Source organism: Balaenoptera ricei, chromosome 3 (genome assembly GCF_028023285.1).
Source record: "Balaenoptera ricei isolate mBalRic1 chromosome 3, mBalRic1.hap2, whole genome shotgun sequence".
Classification (NCBI taxonomy): Eukaryota; Metazoa; Chordata; class Mammalia; order Artiodactyla; family Balaenopteridae; genus Balaenoptera; species Balaenoptera ricei.
This window is the reverse complement of record NC_082641.1, coordinates 119,164,047-119,189,069: the sequence shown is the minus strand read 5'-3', so window position 1 is coordinate 119,189,069 and position 25,023 is coordinate 119,164,047. Positions and strand designations below refer to the sequence as shown.

At 53.5% G+C, this 25,023-nt stretch overlaps 1 protein-coding gene across 5 annotated transcripts; it reads left to right on the top strand.

The window, feature by feature from the left end:
* On the top strand, window positions 1-23,344 carry ARAP3 (ArfGAP with RhoGAP domain, ankyrin repeat and PH domain 3). Of its 5 annotated transcripts, XM_059917338.1 has the most exons (33): window positions 2-104; window positions 1,760-2,303; window positions 2,415-2,476; window positions 2,581-2,692; window positions 5,789-5,989; window positions 6,135-6,204; window positions 6,475-6,595; window positions 6,685-6,869; window positions 6,949-7,055; window positions 7,311-7,510; window positions 7,609-7,694; window positions 7,855-8,037; window positions 8,181-8,316; window positions 8,958-9,074; window positions 9,516-9,663; window positions 9,753-9,873; window positions 11,728-11,947; window positions 12,646-12,709; window positions 12,956-13,119; window positions 15,518-15,730; window positions 16,001-16,106; window positions 17,191-17,338; window positions 17,676-17,744; window positions 18,428-18,502; window positions 18,601-18,715; window positions 20,305-20,433; window positions 20,513-20,646; window positions 20,884-20,966; window positions 21,063-21,098; window positions 21,234-21,297; window positions 21,398-21,535; window positions 21,738-21,776; window positions 22,303-23,344. In XM_059917338.1, the coding sequence occupies exons 2-33, from the start codon at window positions 1,777-1,779 to the stop codon at window positions 22,786-22,788; spliced, it is 4,659 nt and encodes a 1,552-aa protein (XP_059773321.1). In that variant the 5' UTR covers window positions 2-104; window positions 1,760-1,776; the 3' UTR covers window positions 22,789-23,344. The 5 variants fall into 5 exon arrangements, with proteins under 5 accessions (XP_059773325.1, XP_059773321.1, XP_059773322.1 ...); XM_059917339.1 differs by lacking the exons at window positions 21,738-21,776; window positions 22,303-23,344 and having other exon boundaries at window positions 21,373-21,490; XM_059917342.1 differs by lacking the exons at window positions 21,398-21,535; window positions 21,738-21,776; window positions 22,303-23,344 and having other exon boundaries at window positions 1-104; window positions 20,513-20,657; window positions 21,188-21,276.
* The last annotated feature ends 1,679 nt before the right edge of the window (window positions 23,345-25,023 follow it).

The window sequence follows — 25,023 nt, the reverse complement described above, 5'->3', positions numbered from 1 at the left end:
CCCCGTCGGGGGAGGGCTGAGGGGAGGCGGGGCCGGCGCGGCAGGACCCGGAGCCTCCGGCAGCGCGTCGGGCACCTGGGAGCCGACTGCAGCCGCTTAGTGAGGTGAGGACCCCCGCGCTCCCGGGCCCCTGCCTCCCAGACTCCTCCCCATCACCTCCTCGAGAGCGTTCGTGGGATCCCCGGCCCGCTCCGCGCCGGGGGCCCTCCCCTCTCCCCCTCCCCGCCGCGACCGCCCCTCCCTCCGGTTGCCGGCCTCTGCCCCCTCCCTCCTTGCCCCCTCCCTCGTCGTAGCCGGAGCTGCTCCGCTCGGCCTGGCCCGCCCCCCCGCACTCCTGCTCCGCGCACCTCCTAGTTCCCAGTCCCATGCCCTCGAGTCGGGCCTGAGTCACCGGGAAACTGGACTCTGAGTCAGGGCGGGAGGCGCAGCACCCCGGCCCTAGCTTGGGGAGGGGGCTCGGCCACAGAGAGGCAGAGAGAGGCCAGAGCTGATGCTGGGGCGAGAGGGAGTCCTGGCCGGGACCCCGCAGGAGAGAAACTGGGAGAGAGCCGTCAGGTCAGAGGCAGAGACAGAAACCTAAATCCAGTTTCATGTGGCCAGAGACACAGATGAAACTGAAGATCTAGTTAAAATTGGAGACGGAGGCAGGGAGAAGCTTAATGACAGAGAGCAAAACAAGGAGAGAGACCAAGATGGATTTAGAGGTAGAGATGGAGATGGAGACGGAGTGGGGTAGGGACAGGGACAGGGTAGAGATAAAACTCAGGGAGACAGAATCCAAGGTAGGTCTAGGTAATAGAGCAGGGTCAGGGTCAGGCTGGTGGAATGGGACAGAGCCTCAGAGACCTGAGTCCAAAGGCATGGGCAGGGCAAAGGAAGGCTCAGAGAAGGAAGACTTGGAGAAAGCAGAGGTAGGGGGATGTCATTTCACATTGTGAGTTCCTGCAGGGTGGGTGCCCCTGTTTGCACACACGTATGTGAGGAGATGCTTCAGAGTGAAGACCCTGGTGTACCCCTGGTCCCTCATCTCTCTGACTCAGTTCTCTGCCCCATCCTCACTCCCCAAGTGGCCTCTGCTCAGATGTTGGTACTGCTTAGAGCTCTCTGGGCAGCCTGACCAAGGGAGGCAGGATGTGGGGGCAGCCAGAGCCAGAGGGACAGGAAGGAAGTCTGAGCAGAGACAATAGGTGGAAGGGGAGGGGGAACTGGGAATGTCCAGGATTAGGATGGCCCGAGCCTGTACCTCAGCTCTGGAAACCAGTGGGAGTGGGATCTGCATCTCCCCTCTCCTCTTGTGCCACAGCTGCCCTATCCCCACTCTATGCCACAGCAGGATTAGGGCACATCATGGGCCCTTCCTCCCCACCATCCCCCTTCACCCTGCAGGGGCCGGGTTCCGGCCTCTTGTCCCAGACTTAACTTAGTTGAACGTGCAGTAATGCAGAGGCAGAGCTTTGACCCAGACACAGGGTGGGCAGGAGCTAAGGGACCAACACTGCCATCGATAAGCCAACTTGCTGTGAGCCCTGGGCAAGCCTCTTCCCCTCCCTGGGCCTCAGTTTCCTCATCTGCAAATGAAGGGGTTCACCTGCAATGAGAAAGCATGTTCTCGGATGGCTCTGCCCCCGGATTACAGGCCTCTGGTCATTCTTCTTTGGAGGAAGACTGGAGTCTGGTACCCCTGTGCAGGCCTCAGACTTTGGGACAGGGAGGGGGAATCTCAGCCTGAGCCCTCCCTTCACCCTGCCCCTCCCCCCAGCAATGGCCTGAGCCCCCATGGCTGCCCCTCAGGACCTGGACATCGCTGTGTGGCTGGCCACGGTGCACCTGGAGCAGTATGCAGACGTGTTCCGGCGGCATGGCCTGGCTACAGCGGGTGCAGCCCGGGGCCTGGGCCACGAGGAACTGAGAAAATTGGGCATCAACGCCACAGGGCATCGGAAACGCATTCTGCGCCTGCTGCAGGCAGGCACGGCAGAGGGCTCCCCGGATCCCCAACTGGAAAGCGCCATGGAGCCATCGCCCAGCCCAGCCCCCCAAGCACAGCCCCCAAAGCCTGTGCCTAAGCCCAGGACGGTATTTGGTGGGCTCAGTGGCTCCACCACCACCCAGAGGCCTGGGTTGAGTCCAGCTCTCTGGAGACCAGAAGCATCCAAGAGCCCAGAGCCCAGCCCGAGGTCCCCTCCTGTCCCTCAGAGGTCCTCCTCTGAGCAGCCTTCAGCCTTGAATACTGTGGAGATGATGCCCAATGCCATCTACTTCGGCTTGGACTTAAGAGGCGGGGCACAGACAGCTCAGGACATGTGAGTGGAGTTGGCTCCCTGGGGATCCCATGCTGGGGGCAGGGAGGAACAGGGCATGAGGGCTTGTCCTTCCTTCTCTTTCCTTTAATGACACTAGACCTTTCCCCTAAGGGCCCCAGACAGCTCCCAGACAACTGCCCCCACTCCCGCCCTCAGGCCTGCAACGGGCACAGGTAGGTGGGTTATCATGGGTTGGGGGAAGAGGGGCAGTGCCCTTCAGGACCTCAGACACTCTCACCTGACCTCTTCCCTGTCTCCCCCATTTTCCTCCCGCCAGTGCACATCATGGACCCTGGTTGCCTGTACTATGGTGTCCAGCCTGTGGGGGTTCCAGGGGTCCCCGACAGAAGAGAAGGCAGAGTTATCTGTCAGGAAAGGGCTGAACACAGGTGAGTGGTCCATAGCATGATGATGGCAGGAAGAGGGGCAGCTTGAGGAGCGGTTGAGCTGGTGGTGGCCGTGTTTCCCGTTATTTGTCAAATGTGCATTGAGTGTCCACTGTGTGCCAGCCGGGTTCTTGAGCTACAGGATGAATATGACGGACCCAGTCCCCCATTAGGGAGCTTGTGACTCAGTGGGGACAGACAGGAAATAAAACAGGTAGACAAAGAAATGGATATATGATTTAAAATAGGGAGAAGTGCCTTTCATTCCTTCATTTAACTATCTTTATTGAGCACCTACTGAATGCCGGATATCGTTGTAGATACTTGGGATAGATCAGAAATCCCTGCCCTTGTGGGGAGATAGTTAATTAACAACAGATATAATAAATGAGCTACACCATACGTTAAAAGGTGATAAGTGCCATGGAAAAAATCGAACCGGGTTAAGAGGGCTGGGATGGAGTGAGGTGGGGAGTGGACTGCAGTTTTTCATTAAGAGTTGCCATTATTAAGAGGATGACATTCGAGCCAAACCTTGAAGGAGGTGACGGAGTTAGCCCTCTTCTAGGAGAAGAGTGTTGCAGGCGGGAAGAGTGGCCAGAATAGAGGCTTTAAGGAGGCCAGTTGCCCAGGGGGATCCAGGAGCGATGACAGGGTCGGCCGGGCTGGGGCAGAGTGGGGCAGGGTGGGAAGAGTTGGGGGAGACGCTGCCGTCAGAGAGGTAAAAGGAGCCAGGTGGGTAGGACCTTGTAGGGACTTGCTTTTACTCTAAATGAAATGGGAAGGCAGCCATCGGAAGGGCTTTGACTTACATTTTAAGAATCCCTCTGGTTGCTGTGTTGGGAATGGTCTGTAGGGGGCAAAAGCAGAAGCAGAGAGACTAGTTAGGAGGGTCTTGCAGTGATCTAGGTGAGACATCTCAGGCTAGCGTGATGGGAGTGGAGATGGTGAGAAGTGGTTGGTTTGGGTTGTATTTTGAAGGCGAACCGTCCTGGTAAATTGAGGTGTGAGAGAAAAGAGCAGTCGGGAATGACTTCAGGGGTTTCGGTCTGAGCCTGCACTGTCCGTTGTGGTGGCCAGTAACCCAGCGTGGCTGCTGAACGCATGAAACGTGGCTAGTCTGGTGTGAGCTGTGCTGTAACTATGAAGCAACCACATTTCAAAGATTTAGTTCCACAGCACTGTTCTGAGCAACTGAAAGTCCCTGGAGTTGCCATGGTCTGAGATGGGGAAGACTGGGCATAAAGCAGAGGTAGGTGGGGGGCAGATTAGGAGTTCAGTTTTAGATGTGTTGAATTTGAGGTGTGTACTATACACCCAAGAAGAGGTGGCAAATAGGCCATTGGATATACAAGTCTGGAGTTCGGGGAAGAGGTCCGAGCTGCAGATCCAGATTTGTGAGTTGTCAGCATTTAGATGGGTATATGTAGCTGTGAGTGAGTGTTGATAGAGCAGAGAACCAAGCACACTCCAGTATCAAGAGGTTTGGGAGAAAAAGAACAATCAGCAAAACAGGCTGAAAAAAATGGTTAGTGAAGCAGAGGGAAAATCAGGAGAAGTTGATGCCACAGGAGCTAAGTGAAGAAAATGTACAAGGAGGAGGGAGAGGTCAGCTATGTTAAATGCTGCTGAGAGGTTGGGTAAGTTGAGGACTGAGAATTGACCTCTGGAACTGGCAACATGGAGGTCACTCGGGACCTTGACAAGTGCTGAGGGTGAAAGCTTGATCAGAGTGGGCTCAAGAGAGAACAGAAGGAGAGGAGTTGGAAATGTGAAGACAACATTTTTGAGGAATTTTTCTGCAAAGAAGAGCAGAGAGTTGGAGTGGTTACTGAGAGTAGAAGTGGAGTCAAGAAGGGGGTTTTTATAGCATAGAATGCTACGTATGTTCATAGGTGAATAGGGATGACCTGGTAGAGAGGGAAAACTAGCTGATGTAGGGGAGAGAAAAGGGAGAAAGTCTGGAGCGATGTCCTTGTGTAGGTGAGGGGACTAGGATCAAGTGCCCAGAGGACGGACCGGCTTTAGACAGGGCTATTTATTACAGTACCAGGAGGAAGGCAGTGTGTGTGTGTGGAATGGGGCAGATGAGGCGCTGGGAGTCTGCGGGGGTTCTCGTCTGATTGTGTCAGTTTCTCAGTGAAGTAGGAGACAAATGGGGTAGAGTAGAGGTTCTCAACCTCAGCTGCACTACATCCTGGGGAACTTTTTAAACAACAGATGCCTGGGCCTCATTCCCAGAGACTCAAATTTAAGTGTCTGGTGTGGGGCTCACATACAGGTATTTTTAAGTTTCCCAAGTGATTCTGTGCAGCTGAGGTAAGGAACCACTGGAAAGTGATAGAGAATAATAGAGGACTTTCTGAGAAGGAACACTTGAAGTATGAGAAGAAGCAGCCCAGGGAAGCGTGCTCTAGGCAGAGGGGACACCATGTGCAAAGGCTCCGAACTGGGGAAGAGAATGTGGCTGGACTGTAGTAAGCAAGGTGAGGGCGATACAGGGTGAGGTCAGGGGAGTTGCCACGGGTCTCACTGTACAAAGTGTTGCAGCCCCTGGTAAGGAATTTCAATTTATCCTAAGTGCAAATGGGAAGTCATTGTAGAGGTTCATGCTGGTGAGTGAAATGCTCTCATTTGCATCCTTAAAAGAGCACTCTGGCGTCAGTGGGAGAACGGATGTTTGGTGGGAGGGTGCGAGTGGAAGCAAGTGACCAGTTAGGCGGTTCCCTTCACCTCGGTGAGAACTGATGGGAGCTTGGTGCCGGGAGAGAAAGGCAAGAACTTTCTGGAGAAAGAACCAGTCAGGCTAATTGATGAGATATGGGCAACTGTGGCAGAAAGCCATCTACTCAGCCCTTCCCCAAATTTTCCGCCAAGTAATCCTAATGGCAGAGGCGAAGGACTGAAATTTTTCAAATGCAAAGTCCAGGTGTGCTCAGGGAAGAAGCTCCATGCTAGTGTTTTTGGTTCTCAACCTCCCTGTTCCCCTGTTTGAAAAGCAGATCCAGTACCTGCCAGGCATTCCACTAGGCGCTGAGGGTGGGGCTGTCCAGGGAACTGGGTCTAATGTGTGTCCCTCTCTGTCTTGGGCCCCACAAGGCTCAGCAGGCAGGATCTGGAGGCACGAGAGGATGCTGGCTATGCCAGCCTTGAGCTGCCGGGGGATTCCACCCTCTCACTGCCCGCCCTGGACACGGAGACCAACGATGACCTCATTTCACCCTATGCCAGCTTCTCCTCCACGGCAGACCGCCCCACGCCCCTGCTCAGTGGCTGGCTAGACAAGCTCTCCCCTCAGGGGTGGGGCTGCTGGGAAGGGAAGGGGAGGGGGGCGCGGGAGGCTGCGTGGTGGTGGTGGAGGTCAGGTCCCAAGTGCTCCCAGCTCCTCGGACGCCCTGGGATGCAGCTTCCACCACTTACTGATCTCGGCCCCTGCCTTCCCCAGAAACTACGTCTTCCAGAGGCGCTTTGTGCAGTTCAATGGGAGGAGTCTGATGTACTTTGGCAGTGATAAGGTAGGTCCGGGAGATGCTACATGGGGCCTGGGGAAAGGGAGAGGGAGAGGGAGGGCTGAGGGAGGCCCAGGATTGGAAGGCCAATCCCCCCCTGGTGGGGAGGCAGGCACCGCATGACTGATGTCAGCATCTAAAGGAGCTAGGTTAGCAGCTGTACCCCACTGCTTGCGGAATGAGTGCTGATCTCATTAAAAGTTGGCACTGGCCCCCCCAGGGTCAGCGCACATGGCTGAGTTCCTGTCCCCATGGGCCAATGGTCTGTCCCTCCAGGACCCCTTCCCCAAGGGTGTGATCCCTCTGACAGCCATCGAGATGACCCGCAGCAGCAAGGACAACAAGTTCCAGGTCATCACCTGCCAGAGGGTGTTCGTGTTCCGCACAGAGAGCGAGGGTGAGGGCCAGGGCCTCCCGGGCCAGGGCAGGGCTGGGGAGGCCAGGTGAGCACACAGCCGGCTGACCCGCTTCCCCGTCCCCCGCCAGCTCAGCGGGACACGTGGTGCTCCACGGTGCAATCCTGCTTGAAGGAGCAGCGCCTCCTGGGCCACCCCCGGCCCCCGCAGCCACCCCGACCCCTTCGCACGGGCATGCTGGAGCTGCGTGGGCACAAGGCCAAGGTGTTTGCTGCGCTGAGCCCCGGAGAGCTGGCCCTGTACAAGAGTGAGCAGGTGAGGAGGGCCGGGCTGGGGCCGAGGGGCCTCACCTAGCCCATTCTGGCCTCACTGTGCCTGCCCCCGACCCTGCCAGGCCTTCTCTCTGGGCATCGGGATCTGCTTCATTGAACTGCAAGGCTGCAGTGTCCGGGAGACCAAGAGTCGCAGCTTCGACCTGCTCACACCGCATCGCTGCTTCAGGTGGGGCCCAGACTGGCAGGAGGCAAGGCTCGGGGAGAGACACTGATGGAGGCACAGGGATGCAGAGGACCTGGGGCCTCCTCAGTAGGATTCAGTGGGCGTGCACTGACAGGAGGCCAGTGAACAGGGTCAAGGATGTCAGGAGGGTCTGGGCTGGCCCACTTGTGGCCGGTGGTGGCACACATGTGGCCAGGGGGGTGGAACAGGTCGGGGGGGGGGGTGTCCATGCCCACGGACTGGCTGTCCACCCCTCAGCTTCACAGCCGAGTCTGGGGGGGCTCGGCAGAGCTGGGCGGCCGCTCTGCAGGAAGCAGTAACCGAGACCCTGTCTGACTACGAGGTGGCTGAGAAGATCTGGTCCAATCGGGCAAACCGGCACTGTGCGGACTGTGAGGCCTCCCGCCCGGACTGGGCCGCGGTCAACCTGGGGGTGGTCATCTGCAAGCAGTGCGCAGGTGAGGGCTGGAGCCTGTAGCTGAAATGGGGAGAAGGAGGGAGTTGGGGGCAGGAGGGCTCAGGGTGCCCCTGCCACATGCCCTTCACACCCTAACAGGTCAGCACCGGGCCCTGGGTTCTGGGATCTCCAAGGTGCAGAGCCTGAAGCTGGACACAAGTGTCTGGAGTAATGAGATAGTGCAGGTGAGGAGTCTGAAGAGGAAGAAAGTGTGTGTGGGGGGCCGGGGGTGGGGATGGAAGGAGAGCATGCAGAAAAGGCCTTGGGTCCTGCTTGCGGCAGGATTGGAATGTCTGGGGACTCTTGAGTTCCTGTCACTTGCCTCTGCCCCTTGTCATCCTACAGTTGTTCATTGTCCTGGGAAATGATCGTGCCAACCGCTTCTGGGCAGGGGCACTACCCCCAGGTGAAGGGCTGCATCCAGATACCACCCCTGGCCCTCGGGGAGAGTTCATCTCCCGGAAGTACCGGCTAGGTCTCTTCCGGAAACCCCACCCTCAGTATCCAGATCATAACCAGCTTCTCCAGGTAGGAGGGAGGGCCGGGGCTGATGGGGAGGGGGGAAAGCAGTCTCTGAGTTGAATGCCTAAACTTGCAGTGTGGGCTGTTTTAGGTGACAGGAGGACTGAGCCCAGGGCTCTCAGGTTGCGTCTTGGGGTTTCTCCCTGTAGGCACTATGTGCAGCTGTGGCAGGACCCAACCTGCTAAAGAACATGACCCAGCTGCTCTGTGTCGAGGCTTTTGAAGGAGAGGAGCCCTGGTCCCCCCCAGCCCTCGATGGCAGCTTCCCTGGTCTCCTGCCCGCAGGTAATCCCCACAAATGCCTCCTCTCTCTCCCTGCAAGAACTCTCAGCCCCGACCTGAGCCGTGGTTCTTCCGGGGGGGGGGGCGGGGGGAGGGGGAGGGGCAATTACCTCTCACCCAGCCCATCACAGTGGTCCAGCCTGGGCAGTTACCCAACCTTCCAGGTCCTCCAGGTCCTATTTCTTGATGTTATGAAATGACCACCGTCTGGAGTGGATCTGGAGGTTTGAGGTGTTAGTGCTGGCCTACCCCTGATGGGATCAACCAGGAGGCCGGGTCCCACCTCCCCAGGGGTAGTCTGATCATAGATATGGTCATGTTATAGAGGCTGGTCTCCAGTAGTCATGCCAAAGGGGCCAAGACACTTACAGGATGGCCCATGCTCTGAGGCCTCCACCCAGAGCTGACTTGTTGTTGACTGGCTGGTGGGGACAGATAGTGGGCAAGGGCTGGCTTAGAAGCCTCGTCACTCCCTGCCACCCTCTTTTCTAATCTAGGTGGTGAGACGTCCCCACTGGGCTCTACTTGGCCATGCTGCCAGTGGAGTTGGGTCCCACTGTCTTGCTTGATTCAATCCCTTCCCAAGGAGGTCAGGCCCTCCCATTACACTGGCTTGACCTGACCACTTCTCCTTCCCCTTGCAGACCCCTCCCCTGGCGTGTATAATGAGGTGGTGGTGCCTGCCACTTACAGCAGCTTCCTGTACTGTGGTCCCATTAGCAACAAAGCTGGACCGCCACCCCCTCGCAGGGGCCGAGATGGTGAGAAGGGAGCCAAGGGATGCGAGGAGGTGGGCAGAAACCAGGATGGGCACGGGTGTTCCATAGAGGGACAGGGAGGAGAGGACGGGGATGGGACATGCCTTGGAGTGGGCTGGGTGCCGGGAGTCAGAGAGGGACCATGGCAGGTGGCAGCATTGGGTGATGGTTGAGAGGCTGTGCTTTGAAGTCAGACTGTGGGAGTCAAATCCCAACTCTGCTACTTTCTACCCATGTGACTTGGGCAAGCTACTCAAATTCTGAGCCCCAGTTCCTCCTTCTGCAAAACAGGAGTGAATATAAAACCCACCTCATAGAGCCATGAAGATTACGTGAGATCATACACAGGCAGAGGGCTTGGCATAGAATAAATATCTGGTAAATGGGAATTCTGACAGTGGGGACAGAGGTCAGCCACCTGCTGACCATCAGTTTCCTTCTTAGCTCCCCCACGACTGTGGTGCGTGCTGGGTGCGGCTCTGGAAATGTTTGTGTCAGAAAGCAGCCCTGAACCCCTCAACCTCATCCAGCCCCAGGATGTCGTATGTCTGGGTGTGAACCCCCCACCCACTGACCCAAGTGACCTCGACAGGTAACACCTGCCATGTTCCCTGAACTCCCCTTTTCCCTTCCTGAGCCTGAGCCTGCCAGCCCCCTCACTCACCCCCATTCTCCTCCCAGACCTCATCTTCTCTCCAGGTTCCCCTTTTCCTTTGAGCTCATCCTCACTGGGGGGAGGATCCAGCATTTTGGCACAGATGGAGCTGACAGTCTGGAGGCCTGGACCAGCGCCGTGGGCAAGGTGAGATAGCCGATACCCGCTCCCTGACAGCTCATGGTTTCCCTGTCCCCACCTGCCCGCATCCTGTCCTCTCTTATTCCTAAAGCCACTCCTACCCCTTCCACTAACAGCTAAGGTTGACTGAGCGCTTATTCTGTACCAGGCCCTGTGTTAAACGCTGCCCACTCAATGTCTCAGTTAAATTTCACAACAACCCTCAGAGGTAAGGATTATTAATACTTCACACCTAAAGAACTCAGAGGTTATGAAGTCACGTGGTCAAGGTCACAGAGCTAGGAGGCAGCAGAGCACAGGACGAAAATCAGGCCTCTGTCTCCTAAGCTCATGGGCCAAACCTCACTGTGCTGGGCCTCTTCCCACAGAGAGGCTGCCTCTGACTCCCACTCCCTTCCCCCAACACTCAGATCTCCAAGTCCACAGGCAAAGCTGCCTTCATCTGTTCCACCTTCTCCATTCCCAGGCAAGCCACTCTCTCTCCACCCTGCACCCCCTCTGTGGCATTAAAAGTTCAGGTGCGATAGTCAGATATCCTGGGATTTGAGTGCTCCAACTCTCACGTGTGAGCTCTTCCATATGAGTAGAGTGGTGTAAAAGACCCCACCCCCTAGTGTTGAGGATTAAGTGACACACGAGGCCTACACCGCCCGGCACGCAGCAAGCCCTCCACCTGTGGGTGTTGAAGTAGTAATGGCAATGGTGATGACAATCGCTCCCATCCTTTAACAGCTTTTCCCCCAGCCCTGCTCCACCTTCAACTCATCATCCTGGCGCCCTCCTGACAACTCCTTAGAAAGTTGTGTGCTCTGGCAGCCTGCAGTTCCTCCTTAACCCCTTGTGGCTGCCCCACTCTGCCATACTCTTCTGAGCTGCTACCCTGCAGGTGGCTGGTGACTTGCCCTTGGTAAAGTCCAAGGGCCTCCTTCTGGCCTCACCAGGTAGTCTCTGCATCTCACACTCCTCTGTGGGAAATGCTCCCCTGCTTTGGCTTCTGACCCCACTCTCCTGGTTTGCCTGTAACTCCTCACACCAAGAAGTTATCTCCATATCCTCTAAGGGCTCTGTCATGGCCCTCCCAGCCAGGTCCAAGTCTCTTCTTATTATCTACTTTCCAAAAACCTAGCCCATCCTTTAAGGCAGTGCTACCCTAAGTGTGGTCTGTTTACCCATCCTGGCCCAGGGACTCTGTTATGGCCCATGACAGCTTAAGTACAGGTCTTGAGTCAGCATTTAGAGTCTTTCATAGCAATTTGACAGAGTGATCTTATGTGTGCAATCTAATTTTAAAAATTGGGGGCTTATTTTGTATGTCTTTCTCTTCTCATTTCATTTTTCTAGTAATTCGTTTTGTTGCTTTTTAATGAAAGTGTTAGTTAGTGACAGATTGGAAAATTTTTTTAAAACTCCCTGTTCCTTCACCGCAAATAGCTTGAGAAGCACTGCTTTGAGGTTCACCTCGAATAGTCCTTTCTCCATGAAGCCTCTGCCCGGCCCCAAGGGGGTGGGACTTCCCGGGGCCTCGTGACTCTTCAGTTACAGCATGTAGCTACCCATTCTGTCTTCCCTACATCCCAATTAAGGGCATAAGGCTGCCTGCCACACAGGGGTCTTCTCTGGGTTGGCTGGAGCAAATCAAATTGAATTGCATTTCTTTCTTGTTTTTCTCCATCCATCTCCTGTCTCCTTCACCGGTCTTTCCTTCACTCTCTCACCATCCCTTTCATTCCTCTGTTTCCTTGGCTTTCTCTCCATGTCTTTCTCTGCCTTTCCCTATCCCTCTCACTCTTACTTCTCTCCCCCACCCCTTGTCTCTTTCCCCATTTTCCTCTCTCCCCTTGTCCTCCTCCCGCCTCACAGTGGTTCTCCCCACTGAGCTGTCACCAGCTGCTGGGCCCTGGGCTGCTGCGGCTGGGCCGCCTGTGGCTGCGGTCCCCTTCCCATACTGCCCTGGCCCCTGGCCTCTGGCTGTCTGGGTTCGGACTTCTTCGTGGAGATCACCTCTTCCTGTGCCCAGCATCGGGCCCTGGCCCCCCAGCCCCCGAGGACATGGTTCATCTGCGCCGGCTACAGGAGATCAGTGAGCAGGGCTGGGGGCAGGGATGAAGGGCGGCTATGGGGGGTTAGGGTGGGTAGTGGACCTTCATCTATTTGGGGGTCCCTATGGGAGACAGCAGGAATAGTGGATTCAGGCACAAGTTCTGGTGTCAAATTGCCCAGATTTAGACCCCCACCTCCATCACTTCCTGGCTGTGTGACCTTGGACAAGTTACTTAACCTCTCTGTGCTTTAGTTGCCTCATCTTCACAACAGGCACAATATTAGGGTTGTAATGAGTTTCAAATAAGGCAATGCATGTAAAACACTTATCACAGAGCCTGGCAGGAGGCATCTTGTAGGTGTTCAATAAATGTTATTTGTTATAAATGTTATTGCTATTATCATTATTTGGAGTTGCTTGCTTGTTGGGAACTGGGAGAAGGGGCTGGGAATTCTTATTTCCTCCTAAAAGAGGAACAGTGTAGGATAGTGTTTTGAGGTTTTGGAGACAAACTTGAATTCTATTTTATAGCAGGTAATCTGAGGCAAGTTACTTAACCTCTCTGAGCTTATGTGTCACCTGTAAAACGGGGATAACAATATGTAACTCACAGGATTTATTGCAGTATTGTTTGTAAGGCTCCTAGCATGGAACCTACATACCTTAAATACTTAATAAATATTAGTCACTATGATGAAGACGATGATGATGATAATGTCCAATAATTCTCCTCCCAGGTGTGGTCTCAGCCACTGACACCCCAGACAAGAAAGAGCATTTGGTTCTGGTGGAGACAGGAAGGTAAGTCTTGCCGCTACCCTTGACTCTGGGCCCTCCTTTCTAGAGCACAGCTCACACCCTCCACCCTGGCCTGCTGGACCACTGCCCACTTCCTCAAAGTCACTTCCCTAGTTCAGGGGCCCTGTCTGGGTTGGGTGTTGTTGCCCCCTGCTGGTGTCTCTGGGAGGTCTGGTCCTTGTGCTCCTCGGCCTCTTAGTCTGAGGACTCCTCTGGAGCTGGCTCTGACTCAGGTCTCTTGGGTCTCAGGACACTGTATCTGCAGGCAGAGGGCCGGCTAGACTTCTCAGCATGGAATGCGGCCATTGCCGGGGCAGCCGGCGGGGGAGGCACAGGGCTGCAGGAGCAGCAGATGAGCCGGGGTGACATCCCCATCATTGTGGATGCCTGCATCAGTTTTGTCACTCAGCATGGTGAGTGGGTACTGGCTGACACTGAGTGGGGGATGGGGAACATGGGCACAGCGGGGGGGCAGGTGTTTGCCCTGTGTGTGTGTGATTTGCCTTCAAAAGCTTTGCCTCCAGAGACTGCAGCCTGACAGCAACGACTGTATGACCCTTGGCAAGCTGCTTTGCTTTTGTGAGCCTCAGTTCCCTCATCTTTAAAATGGGGCTACTAACAGTCTCATCTTCCAAGGTAGTTGTGATAGTGAGATAACACATGTAAAGCATTTAGCGCAGGACCTGGCAGGTAGTGGAGTGTTCCAAGGCAGCTGTTACTGGGGCGTGGGCATGGAACGAGGGTGGCACTGAGTTGTGACTGGAGATGCAGAGCCATGGAGAACAAAGAGGGGGCAGCTACAAGGCAGGAGCCACACTGTGCAGCAAAATCCTTGGGGCTCTGAGCAGAGTTATTCTGTGTGGGAGGTTTTCCAGCCATAAAGGATCATCTATGCAAGGGGTTCCCAGAATTCTTTGTGAGTTTTTGGCCTCCGTTTTATTTTCTTTCCCAAATAAGGACTAAGTTGTGTCTTTTTTCCTCGCAAACCCTCTTTAGAAGGCTGGGCTCTTGAGAAGGAAAATTCACAGAAAACTAAGGAGGACAGTCAAGGGGAAAAAGGCATATCCATGCACCGACAAGTAGTTGTGCTTACTACATGGACAATGGATAGTCCGTGGCTAAAGACATTCTCCACGCCTTGGCAGTAGCCTCGTGCACTGACTTCCCCCACTCACTAGACCCCTATCCCCTTCCCAGCCTCCCTCATGTTCATAAGAGGATTGACGTCAGAGGCCCAGTGAAAAAGCCCTGGGGAAAGTGTGGGTGTTCTTCCCTGCTCCTCCACAGTTCCTGCAGTGCCACTCTTCGTCCAACAAATGTTTATTGAGCTGCTCCCCTGTGCCAGACACGGGGGATATGGCAGTGAACGAACGAGGAAGGTTCTATGAAGCTTAGAGACTGGTGGGAGAGATGGGTAATAATTAAGAAAACAAATAGTCAGTTCTCGTGATTCACGGTAGTTATATTCTATAAAGTCACTGAAAATACTGGATCAGTGAATGCTGAACTGTTGCCCCAGTGGAAATACAGGGTTCCTGGGAAGTTCTGTTCATATTTTCATTAATTGATCAATATGTAACTTTGTTTTATGTGTGTTTCTGTTTAAAGACACTTTTTTTTAAGCTTCCATCTTTTTTTTTCCTCTTTTTTTTTAAATTGAAGTATAGTTAATTCATAATGTTGAATGTGTTAGTTTCAAGTATATGGCAAAGTGATTCAGTTATATATATACATATGTATATTTATATATATATGTATATATATATTCTTTTCCATTGTAGTTATTATAAGATATTGAGTATTGTTCCAAGCTTTCATCTTTAAAAAAAATTTTTTTATTGAAGTATAATATTAGATAAATTACAAGGGTACAGTATAGTGATTCACAATTTTTGAAGTTTATAGTCCATTTATAGTTATTCTAAAATATTTGCTGTCTTCCCTGTGTTGTACAATATATTCTTATAGCTTATTTTATACCAAATAGTTTGTACCTCTTAGTCCCCTACCCCTATACTGCCCCTCCCCCATTCCTTCTCTTCACCGGTAACCACTAGTTTGTTCTCTGTATCTGTGAGTCTGCTTTAAAGATACTTTATTTAATATAAATTGTTGATTCATTAATTTTGACCTTACAGCCAGCAATACTCAGCAACTCATGCCTGAACAAAGTTTATCTGACACATGTATTTTCTCAACAAGGCACATCACAGCCTTCTTGTGCTTACGAACACTAGACAGCACTTCAGCACTACACTTGGGGGCTAGTTTAAACAGTGAAATCCCCCGCAAAAAAGAAGCATAAGATGCAAAAAATGTGACTTTAACTATACCACGAAATGACACTTGTTTACCATATGAGGCCTTAGCTAGAAACATGTCCATCAGGCAACTCAAAATTTTCTCCACTTGGGCATGTTCACAAGTGACTGCAAAGTGCCACACGTACTGATTTGGGGGTTCCAAATAAACTTTAGCAAGTAGATGAATTCATAAGTATAGAACCTGTGAATAACGAGGCCTGAGTGTAATGTGATTTCAGAGAGTGCTATTTAAAGATCAAAGTGGTGAGGGGAGAGAGAAAGAGAGAGAGTGAAGGGGGCTGCTGTGTGATGGTGTAGTTAGGCAAGGACCTTCTGACGATGAGGGCTGGAGCAGGGACCTGAGAAGCAAGACCACAGAGGCCGATTTCTTCCTCTCTGACCCTCCTACCTCCAGTGTCCACATACCATGAGGCGTGACGGACAGGGTGCTGGGTGGGTGGTGGCGGGTCTTCAGGCAGCGGTGAGCTGAGATGGCAGCTGTTCTCAGGGCTCCGGCTGGAGGGCGTATACCGGAAAGGGGGTGCCCGCGCCCGCAGCCTGCGGCTCCTGGCTGAGTTTCGGCGGGATGCCCGGTCAGTGAAGCTCCGACCAGGGGAGCACTTTGTGGAGGATGTCACCGACACGCTCAAACGCTTCTTTCGAGAGCTTGATGACCCTGTGACCTCTGCTCGGTTGCTGCCTCGCTGGAGGGAGGCTGCCGGTTGGTGCTCCCAAGATCCCTAAGAACTCCTCACTGACAACCAAGACCCAACCAGGAACTCCACCCACCCCACCAGAATCCCTGAGCCTCCCTTGTGGGATTGGGCGGCCCCCTTCCCCCATACTCCCCCACTGGAAGATCACCCAGGGACTCAGCTCAAGGCAAGGTGGGAAGGGGGCAGAAACACATCCATCCTGGGTTTGTTTCTCTAAAAGTCCCTCTACTCTTCCTTCCCTGACCCTCTCCAACCCTTCCCCATCCCATCCCCAGAGCTGCCCCAGAAGAACCAGCGCCTGGAGAAATACAAAGAAGTGATTGGCTGCCTGCCACGGGTCAACCGCCGCACGCTGGCCACCCTCATTGGGCATCTCTATCGGTCAGTACAGCCAGACCCCCTGCAGGCTTCCTCCCTGACCCTTCATCACCTCTGTCCAACCCCCTGGCTTACATTCACATATTCATCCCCCAGATAATTGTTAAGTGAAGGTGTCACAACATAAAGGTTCACAACGTGGACTTTGGAGTCAGACAGACCTAGGCCTTAATCCGGCTCCACTATTCTAGCGCATGACTTTATTTTTTTATTTATTTTGGCCACACTGTGCGGCCTGCGGGATTTTAGTTCCCCAACCAGGGACTGAACCCGGGCCCTTGGCGGTGAAAGCTCAGAGTCCTAACCACTGGACCGCCAGGGAATTCCCTAGCGTGTGGCTTTAGAGAAGTTATTTGCTGTCTGTGAGCCTAGGTTTCCTCATTTGTAACAGGAAGATGGTATAAGGAATAGTATCCACCTCATAGGTTATACGAGATTTAAATGAGATGATTCTTGTAAACTTCTTAACTACAGCACCTGGCATGTATGTAGTAAGCATTCAGAAATGGTGAGCAATAAGTATTATTTTGTTTTATTTATTATTCTATGCCAGGCAAAGATTAGATGTTGAAGACACAAAGAAGAATAAGATGCACATCTACCTTTACCAGTCTATTGGAGAGACAGAATTTTAAATGATTCCAGGGTGAGCCTCAGCTCTGTTGTACTGATTACACTGTATCACAGGGACTGGACAACTATGGCCTATGGGCCAGATCCAGCCCATTACTTGTTTTTGTAAATAAAGTTTTGTACATAAAATATAAAGTCATGCCCATTCATTTATATATTTTCAATGGTTCCTTTCACCCTACACAGCAGACTGTATAGCCTGAAAGCCTAAAATATTTACTCTCTGTCCCCTTACATAAAAAGTTTGCTGAGCCCTATTTATAAGTCTGTCTCTCCCATAGACCGGGAGCTCTTAGAGCCAGGATTTTGTCTAACTCACTGCTGTATCCCAAGTGCTTAGCTCAGGGCCTGGCATACAGTAGAGACTCAACCGTTTGCTGAATGAAGGGAGGGGTCGATGAACGAGTGAGCGGAAGCTCACTGCATTCCTCATGACCCTCACACCCCTCTGCAGGGTGCAAAAGTGTGCGGCTCTAAACCAGATGTGCACGCGGAACCTGGCCCTGCTATTTGCACCCAGCGTGTTCCAGACGGATGGGCGGGGGGAGCACGAGGTGCGGGTGCTGCAGGAACTCATCGACGGCTACATCTCTGTGTTTGATGTAAGCTTTCCCAACCCCTGAACTACAGTCCCTCTTCCTGGACTCTGGATCCTGCTTACCCTAACAAAGGCCCAGCCTAGCCCTCTGAAGGCCTTCCCCATCAGGAACCACCTCCCAGAGCCCTGGGCCCCAATCTCCTGTACCCATGCTCCTAACATCCTTGCCCCATTGGTTCTTAGCTCGTCTGGCCTCTAACCCTCTCCTACAGGTGCTCCAGTCTTGCACATCTCTCCCTGCTTCCCTCCTTTCCCGGCAGCCCACTCCCCCCCCCCCCGCCAATGCACACACACACACACACACACACACACACTCACACACCCTTTTGGCTCTCCCACAGATCGACCCTGACCAGGTAGCTCAGATTGACTTGGAGGTCAGTCTTATCACCACTTGGAAGGATGTGCAGGTAACTTGTCCTGACCCTAGATTCCCGAGTGGGCCAGGAGGGGACATCAGGATAGGAAGGTGACCTTCTGCTTCTGGACACTGGCCCTCAGCTCTTTGGGACACAGGAAACCCAAGGAGAGGAGTGCTTTGGGGAGGGGGTTTGGTTTAGGATTTGCTCCATTTATTCCACCATGAGGATTCTTTACAAAAGGGTGGCAGGAGCACTTCAGTTTAATGTGTAAGAGATCCAAGGAAGGGTTAGCTAAGTTAGACAAAGAGGTGAGAATAATAACAAATACAGTAGCAAACAGCTGAGGACTAATTAGATTCCAAGCACCTGTAATCTCACTTTAGCATCACCCAACTCCAGGAGGTAGGTAGTCCCATTTTTTCAAAGAAACTGAGGTTTGGAGGGTCACTTATTCAAGGTTGTACTGTAGCAAGTGGCAGAGTTGGAACCCAGACAGTCTGACTCCAAACCTGTCCTCCCAAGCACAACTGCACTGCCTTGGGAAGCTCTGTACACAGTTCCGCCATGCCTGGAGTTTTTTCTCTTTGAAGGACCTGAGCGATGTTTGGAATGAGGGTTGGGAGGAGGCGTCTGTGGGGTGGGGAAACACTCATGAGGCAACCTGAGGAGTCCTCTGACCTTGATTCTTTGCACCGTCTGGGTCCTCCTGATTTCTTTACCCCTCCCCTCAGCTGTCCCAGGCCGGAGACCTCATCATGGAGGTTTTTATAGAGCAGCAGCTCCCAGACAACTGTGTCACCCTGAAGGTCAGTCCTGAGGGGACAGGAGGGGAGATGAGAGGATGGTGGGGGGCAGGGGCAATGGCCTGACCGGCACGGGTCCTCTGCTCTTGCCCTGACCCCAGGTGTCCCCGACACTGACTGCCGAGGAGCTGACTAACCAGGTACTGGAGATTCGGGGGACGGCAGCCGGGATGGACTTGTGGGTGACGTTTGAGATTCGAGAGCGTGGGGAGCTTGGTGAGTATGACCGTGTGTGTGCGCGTGCACATGTGGTGCGGGGTGAAAGTCACCAAGACTTCTGTGTTACCAGATATGCAGTTGTCCACTTGCTCTTTCTCAGTCCTCTCTGCTCTTTTGGCTTTCGTGGACCCCACAAAACCTTGGTTTCCCTTCCACCTCAGAGGAGGCTTCTCTTTCTCCTTTGCCCAGACTCCAAATGCTGGAGGCACCCAGGGCTCAGTCCTCAACCCTCTTCCTTTCTCTATCTACATTTTTACCTTGGATGAGCTCATCCATTCCCTTGGCTCTAAATGCCATTAATAAGCTGGCCCACAAATGTTTATGTGTGACCCAGACCTCTCCTCTGAGCTCCGGACTCACATATCCAGCTGGCTACTTGACACATCCACTTGTACATCTTATGGCATCTCACATTTAAAACGTCTAAGACCAGGACTTCCCTGGCAGTCCAGTGGTTAAGACTCCACGCCTCCACTGGAGGGGCTGCGGGTTCGATCCCTGGTTGGGGAACTGAGATCCCACAAGCCGCATGGCACAGCCAAAATAAAAAAAGTCTAAGACCAAACTCAATTCCCAGTCCCCTCCCCTAACAAAACACCCAAGCCATTTCCTAGTTTCCCTAACTCAGTCAGTGCACCAGCATTCACCCAGTTATCAAGGCCAGACACTTGGGAGTCCTCTGGGACTCCTTCCTTTCCTTCATCTTCATACACACTGGCCAACTAGACCTCTTGAGTCTTTTCGAATCTATCACCTCTCCATCTCCATCATTACCACTAACCTAGTTGAAGTCACCATGATCTTTCTGCTCCCCAGCATTAACCACTAAAATGTACAGCCCGGGAAAGGGCATAGCTGGCCAGTGTTCCCTTCTCGCCCCCCAACAATCCATTTTCCACGCAGCAGTCAATGAGCATTTCAAGCATAAATCATCATGCTATTCGCATGGTTAAACCCTTCCAATGGCTTCCCATTGAACTTAAAATTCAAACCCCTTATTATAGCCCACAAGACCCTGAATGTTTGGCCCTCGCTTATTTCTCAGACCTCGTCTCACATAACGTGTTCTCTTTGATTGAGCCACACTGACTGTTTACTTCCTCAAGCACATCTTTCCTAACTCAGGCCCTTTGGTGTTGCATTTTGTCACACCTGAAGTCTTCTTCCCCAGATCTCGGCATGGCTTGTTCTTCCCAATCCTTAGGGCCTCTGAGTCTCATCTTCAAATGCCTCCTCTGAAAGGCTTTGCCTGGTCACCCTATCTCAGTAGCTGCCCTGTTACTCTCTCTCAGCTTCTTATTGCTTCTTTCAGAATAATGGTTTGTCTTTAGTTACCTCATTTGCTTATCTGTTATTCTCTGCTCCCTCGCCAGGCTGTGGGCTTTGTGGAGGCAGGCCGTGTGTTTCATGCTCCCCACTGTATCCCCAGGGCAGCCCAGCACCTGGCACAGTCAGTGCTAAATAATGTCTGTGGCTGGATGGTGGAATGGACGAATGAATGAATGAGTGACTGGTGGGTGAGGAGGTGGGGGCTCCAGGCTGTGGATCGATATCTGGTTGATACCTACCCTCATCTTGCCCCTTAGAGCGGCCACTGCACCCCAAGGAAAGGGTCCTAGAGCAGGCCCTACAATGGTGCCAGCTCCCAGAGCCCTGCTCGGCCTCCCTGCTCTTGAGAAAAGTCTCCCTGGCCCATGCCGGCTGCCTCTTCACAGGTGAGCCTCCTGCTTCAGCCCAGCACCTCCCAGGCCTCTTCCAGGGACCCTCCACCTAGCCCTGCCCATCTGTGCCCAGGTATCCGGCGTGAGAGCCCACGGGTCGGCCTGTTGCGGTGTCGGGAAGAACCGCCCCGCTTGCTGGGAAACCGCTTCCAGGAGAGATTCTTTCTGCTGCGTGGCCGCTGCCTGCTGCTGCTCAAGGAGAAGAAGGTGGGCCCTGGGTGAGCAGGGAGGGATGCTGGGTGGCCGTGTGGGAGGAGCCCTGACTGCACTGACCCTGTCACTCCACAGCCCATGTTCTCATCAATCTCATTGCTTCCCTGGCCCTTTGACTTCTGTGACCCTTTGACCTCACACAACCCCAGTGCTTCCATGACTTCTTGACCTCCTTAACCACGATCCTTCTCTCTCACCTCTCAACCTCACTGACTGCCTTCATGTTGTCAGAGCTCTAAACCAGAACGGGAGTGGCCTTTGGAAGGTGCCAAGGTCTACCTGGGAATCCGCAAGAAGTTCAAGCCTCCCACCCTGTGAGTTTTTTTCCCCAGTCCACACTTCTAGAGCCTTCCTGCTGCCACCCTTCTGGCCTTTCTGATCACCCATCACTGTTCTCCTTTGCCTCTCAGGTGGGGCTTCACGCTGATCCTGGAGAAGATGCACCTGTGAGTACCTCCCAGCCTGGCTTCTCCTGTGGCCCCGTCAGGCTCCCTGTCCTCTACCTCCTCGCTTTTTCTATCTTCCATCCCTCTAGTTGTGACCCCTTCCCCTCCTGCTGATTCCCCTCTGATCACCCCCAGCTACCTGTCCTGCACAGACGAGGATGAGATGTGGGACTGGGCCACCAGCATCCTCAAAGCCCAGGTGAGGGGAAGGAGAGAGCTGAGGGGTAGGTCTGTGGGCTCAGCACTAACCCTCAGCACCTCCCATGCCCACCAGTGCCACCCCCTCACCCTCTCTCCAGCACGATGACCAGCAGCCAGTGGTCTTACGACGCCGTTCCTCCTCTGACCTCGCCCGTCAGAAGTTTGGCACCATGCCTTTGCTGCCCATCCGTGGGGATGACAGTGGGGCCACCCTCCTCTCTGCCAATCAGACCCTGGTGAGGTCCCCCTAGCCTGTCCCAACCACTCCGGGTCCCTGCTCATGCCCTTGCCACATTGCAGGAAGGAGTGGCGTGCCTGCCAACCTGGTGCCCCCTCTGCCTTCTCTGTGCCCCAGTCTCTACCCCTGCCTCCTGTTGCCAGGCCTCACTGTGTCTCTGTGTCTCTCTCTCCCTGCCTCCCCACCCCACCTGTGCCCAGCGGCGACTTCACAACCGGAGGACCCTGTCCATGTTCTTTGTGAGTACTGTGCCTGCTCCCGCTGTGTGCCTGTCAACCCTGTGTTCCTCTGTGCTGCCTGAGCCAGTGTGCTCTCTGTATTTGTCCTGATGCAGACCATCATTGAGTGTGTGTGTGTGTGTGTGAGAGAGAGAGTGTATTGGGACCAAAAGGAATGAGGAAAACAAGGGATGGTAGGATGTGGTGAGGAAAGGGGGAAGTGGTCACAGGATCTGAGAAATAGAAGGGAAGTGCTTAAGTGAATGCATTTTGGAGTCAGACAGACCTGGGTTCAAGCCCCAGCACCGCCTTTTACTTAACTGTGTGATCTTGGGCAACTTATTTAACCCCTCTGTGTCTCAAGTGTCTGGCCCCTATTTTACCTCAGCTCACTCACCTGCAGTGTAACCATCATACAGGGTCGTTTTTGACATCATACATGCAGAGTATTTTGCAGCATCTGGTAAAGAGGAAGAGCTCAATAAATGTTAGCGATTAATAATCTGGTAACTCTGTGCCTGCCTCTGGTTACCCCATTCCCATCCAGCCGATGAAGTCATCCCAGGGGTCTGTGGAGGAGCAAGAGGAACTGGAGGAGCCTGTGTACGAGGAGCCGGTGTATGAGGAAGTGGGGGCCTTCCCCGAGCTGACTGAAGACACCTCCACCTCATTCTCCATCACGCCAGAGCGGACAGCCAAGCCAGAGACCCCACTGGCCAGCCAGAGGTCCTTTGATCAATCTCCTCTGTCCAAAGCAGGCCCCCTGGGCTGGGAGGAGAAACCACCTGAGCCCCCTCCAGGGCCCCCTTCAAAGAGCAGCCCCCAGTCACATGGGTCCCTGGAGGAGCAGCTGCTCCAGGAGCTCAGCAGCCTCATCCTGAGGAAAGGAGAGACCACCGTAGGCCTGGGCAGCCCCTCTCAGCCCTCCAGCCCCCAGCCCCCGAGCCCCAGTGGCCTTCCGACACAGACGCCTGGCTTCCCCACCCAAGCTCCCTGCACTTCCAGTTCACCCCCCAGCCAGCCCCTCACATGACCCTGGGACCAGCAGTCTGAGGGGTAGGTAACCAAAGACCCAAGCTCTCCCCATGGCAGACACTGCTGGAAGCATCCTTTGCCCTGGTTGATAAGACTCTAGAATCCAGTATGGTGCTGTGGAAGGAGCACGGGGCCGAGAGCTCCCAAGGCTGCGTCTTGCTCAGAGAGAGGCAGGTCATGGTGCCTCTCTGGGCCTCCGCTGACTTACCTGTACCATGAAGTAACTGAAATAAGGAGAATGGTGAATCTCAAACTGTTTCTCAGAGCTGTAAGCCCCACATAGTTTCCCTCGAGAAGGGCAACTTCCGCTTTGTGTATTTGATATGTAGGAGTTCTGTGAGAGATTTTGGGTTTGAAAAGAATGGTTTTATGCAGTAACAAAAAAAAGATTTGGAAGGCACAGATTTGAATGATCTCCAAGTTTATCCTACCCCACCTTCAACATTCAGAGACTACAGTGAAGCCCCAGAGTGGGGAGGTTGATTAGGGCTGGGAACTGGGGCAAAGAGGAGCCAAAAAGGATGGGTCACTGTTAATAAACCTTGGAACAAAAAGACTGCCATTTTTTACTTCATTCATTCATTCAATTATTCAACAGATATATATTGAACACCTAATTGGTGCCAGCTATTGAGGATACAGTGTGAACGAAAGAGATGGGGGTCCTTGCTTTAAGGGGAACAGAAAATGCACACACAAAGTCAGGGCTGTGAAGAAACTAAACCAAAGTGATGTGCCTGTGGAGGTGACATTTGGGCTGGGTGGAAGGGGAAAGCCTCTGTGAAGAGCTGAAATGTAAAGGTAAGAAGCCAGGCATGTGGAGTGCTGGGAGAAGGAGCACTCCAGAAGGAAAGGGAAGGCAGTAGGCATGAAGGCTCTGCAGTGGGAAGGGAGTTGGCATGTTGGGGGAAGAGCAAGGAGGCTGGAATGGCTGGAGCACAGTGAGTGGGGACCTGGAGAAGAGTATGGGCTGAAGGGGGAAAGACTGGCAGGGACCCAATGATGAATAGCCTTGTAGGCCATGATTTTATTCTGAAGCAATTGAGGAGTCTTAGGGAAGAGAGGGATGAGATTTTGCTTCCTTTTAAAAAAAAGATCGATCACTCTGGCAGTTTTCTGAACAATGGGTTGTAGGGGGAAGACTGGAAGCAAGGAGGCCAGATATCAGACCAGGAGACTGATAATGGGGGCTTGGACCAGGTTGGTGGTTCTGGAATTTGAGGGAAGTTGATCAATGGGAGATAGAACCTATAGGACTTGCTGATGGATGGAAGGTGGGGGTAGGAGGAAGGGTACATAGACTCTGGCTTTCTGACTCTCCTAACTGGATGGAGAATGGTTCCATTTAGTATGTTACGTGGGGGAGGTGACTGGGGAAGGATCAGGTAGAAGGAGCCGTTTGAAAGTTTGAGGTACCTATTTAGATAAAGTGGTGGTGTCAGGTGAGCTGTTGGAAATGTGAATCTGGAGTTTGGGCCACAGATATCTGCCTTTTCCAAGTTGGGGGTGTGGTGAGGAGGTGTGGGCCATGGATAGGTGAGGAGGATGAGGAAAGTGTGTGTGCAGATCCTCAGAAAGCAGTGCCAGGGCAGGGATAGGGGGTATGTCCTGGGGTGCAGAACCTTAAGGGCAGGCCCTAAAGGCGATAGGGGCTTTCTGGGTTGCAAGTCCCCACTTTCATCTCCCAGCTCACGCCCACTCGCTGGTTTCGTTTCCACTGGCCCTGTCTTTTCCTCTGGTAATGGTTCCTTCCTGGCTCCAGGCGTCTTTCTCACCCTCACTCACGCCGGCTTTTCCAGTTCAGTGGGAATTGGGAAAAGGTCTGAGATCAGCCCTGTTTCTCTCATCACACGCATCTGCGCTCAGGCATCCAGTGATTCAGTTTCCCTGGTTACAGATTGAGTTCCTCACCATCCTTCACCCGTTGCGTCGGGACTGCAGATCTGCATATGTAAACGAATGATTAGAAATAATTACTAAGTCAGCCGCTCTCCACCAGAAATAGAACCCAGGCGTCTTGACACAGAAACCTGGGGTTCCCCCTACAGCCCAGCGGACGCGGAGTCCACAGGGCGGCGCGGAACCTTTCCGGGGTATTCTCAGCAGCAACAGAGGTTTAGTTCCTGCTGCTCTTGGCGCTTCGCGGCCCAGCGAAGAGACTGATCAGGCGTGGGCGGGGCGAGGGCGGGGCTGGGCCAGGTCCTGGGCGGGGCTTATCTGTGGGCGGGGCTTC

Coding starts and splice junctions, on each gene's coding strand:
- ARAP3 (XM_059917338.1), top strand. CDS start 1,777: ATGGCTGCCCCTCAGGACCTGGACATCGCTGTGTGGCTGGCCACGGTG. Junction 20,967..21,062: donor AAGTTCAAGCCTCCCACCCT/GTGAGTTTTTTT, acceptor TTTGCCTCTCAG/GTGGGGCTTCACGCTGATCC. Junction 21,099..21,233: donor ATCCTGGAGAAGATGCACCT/GTGAGTACCTCC, acceptor GATCACCCCCAG/CTACCTGTCCTGCACAGACG.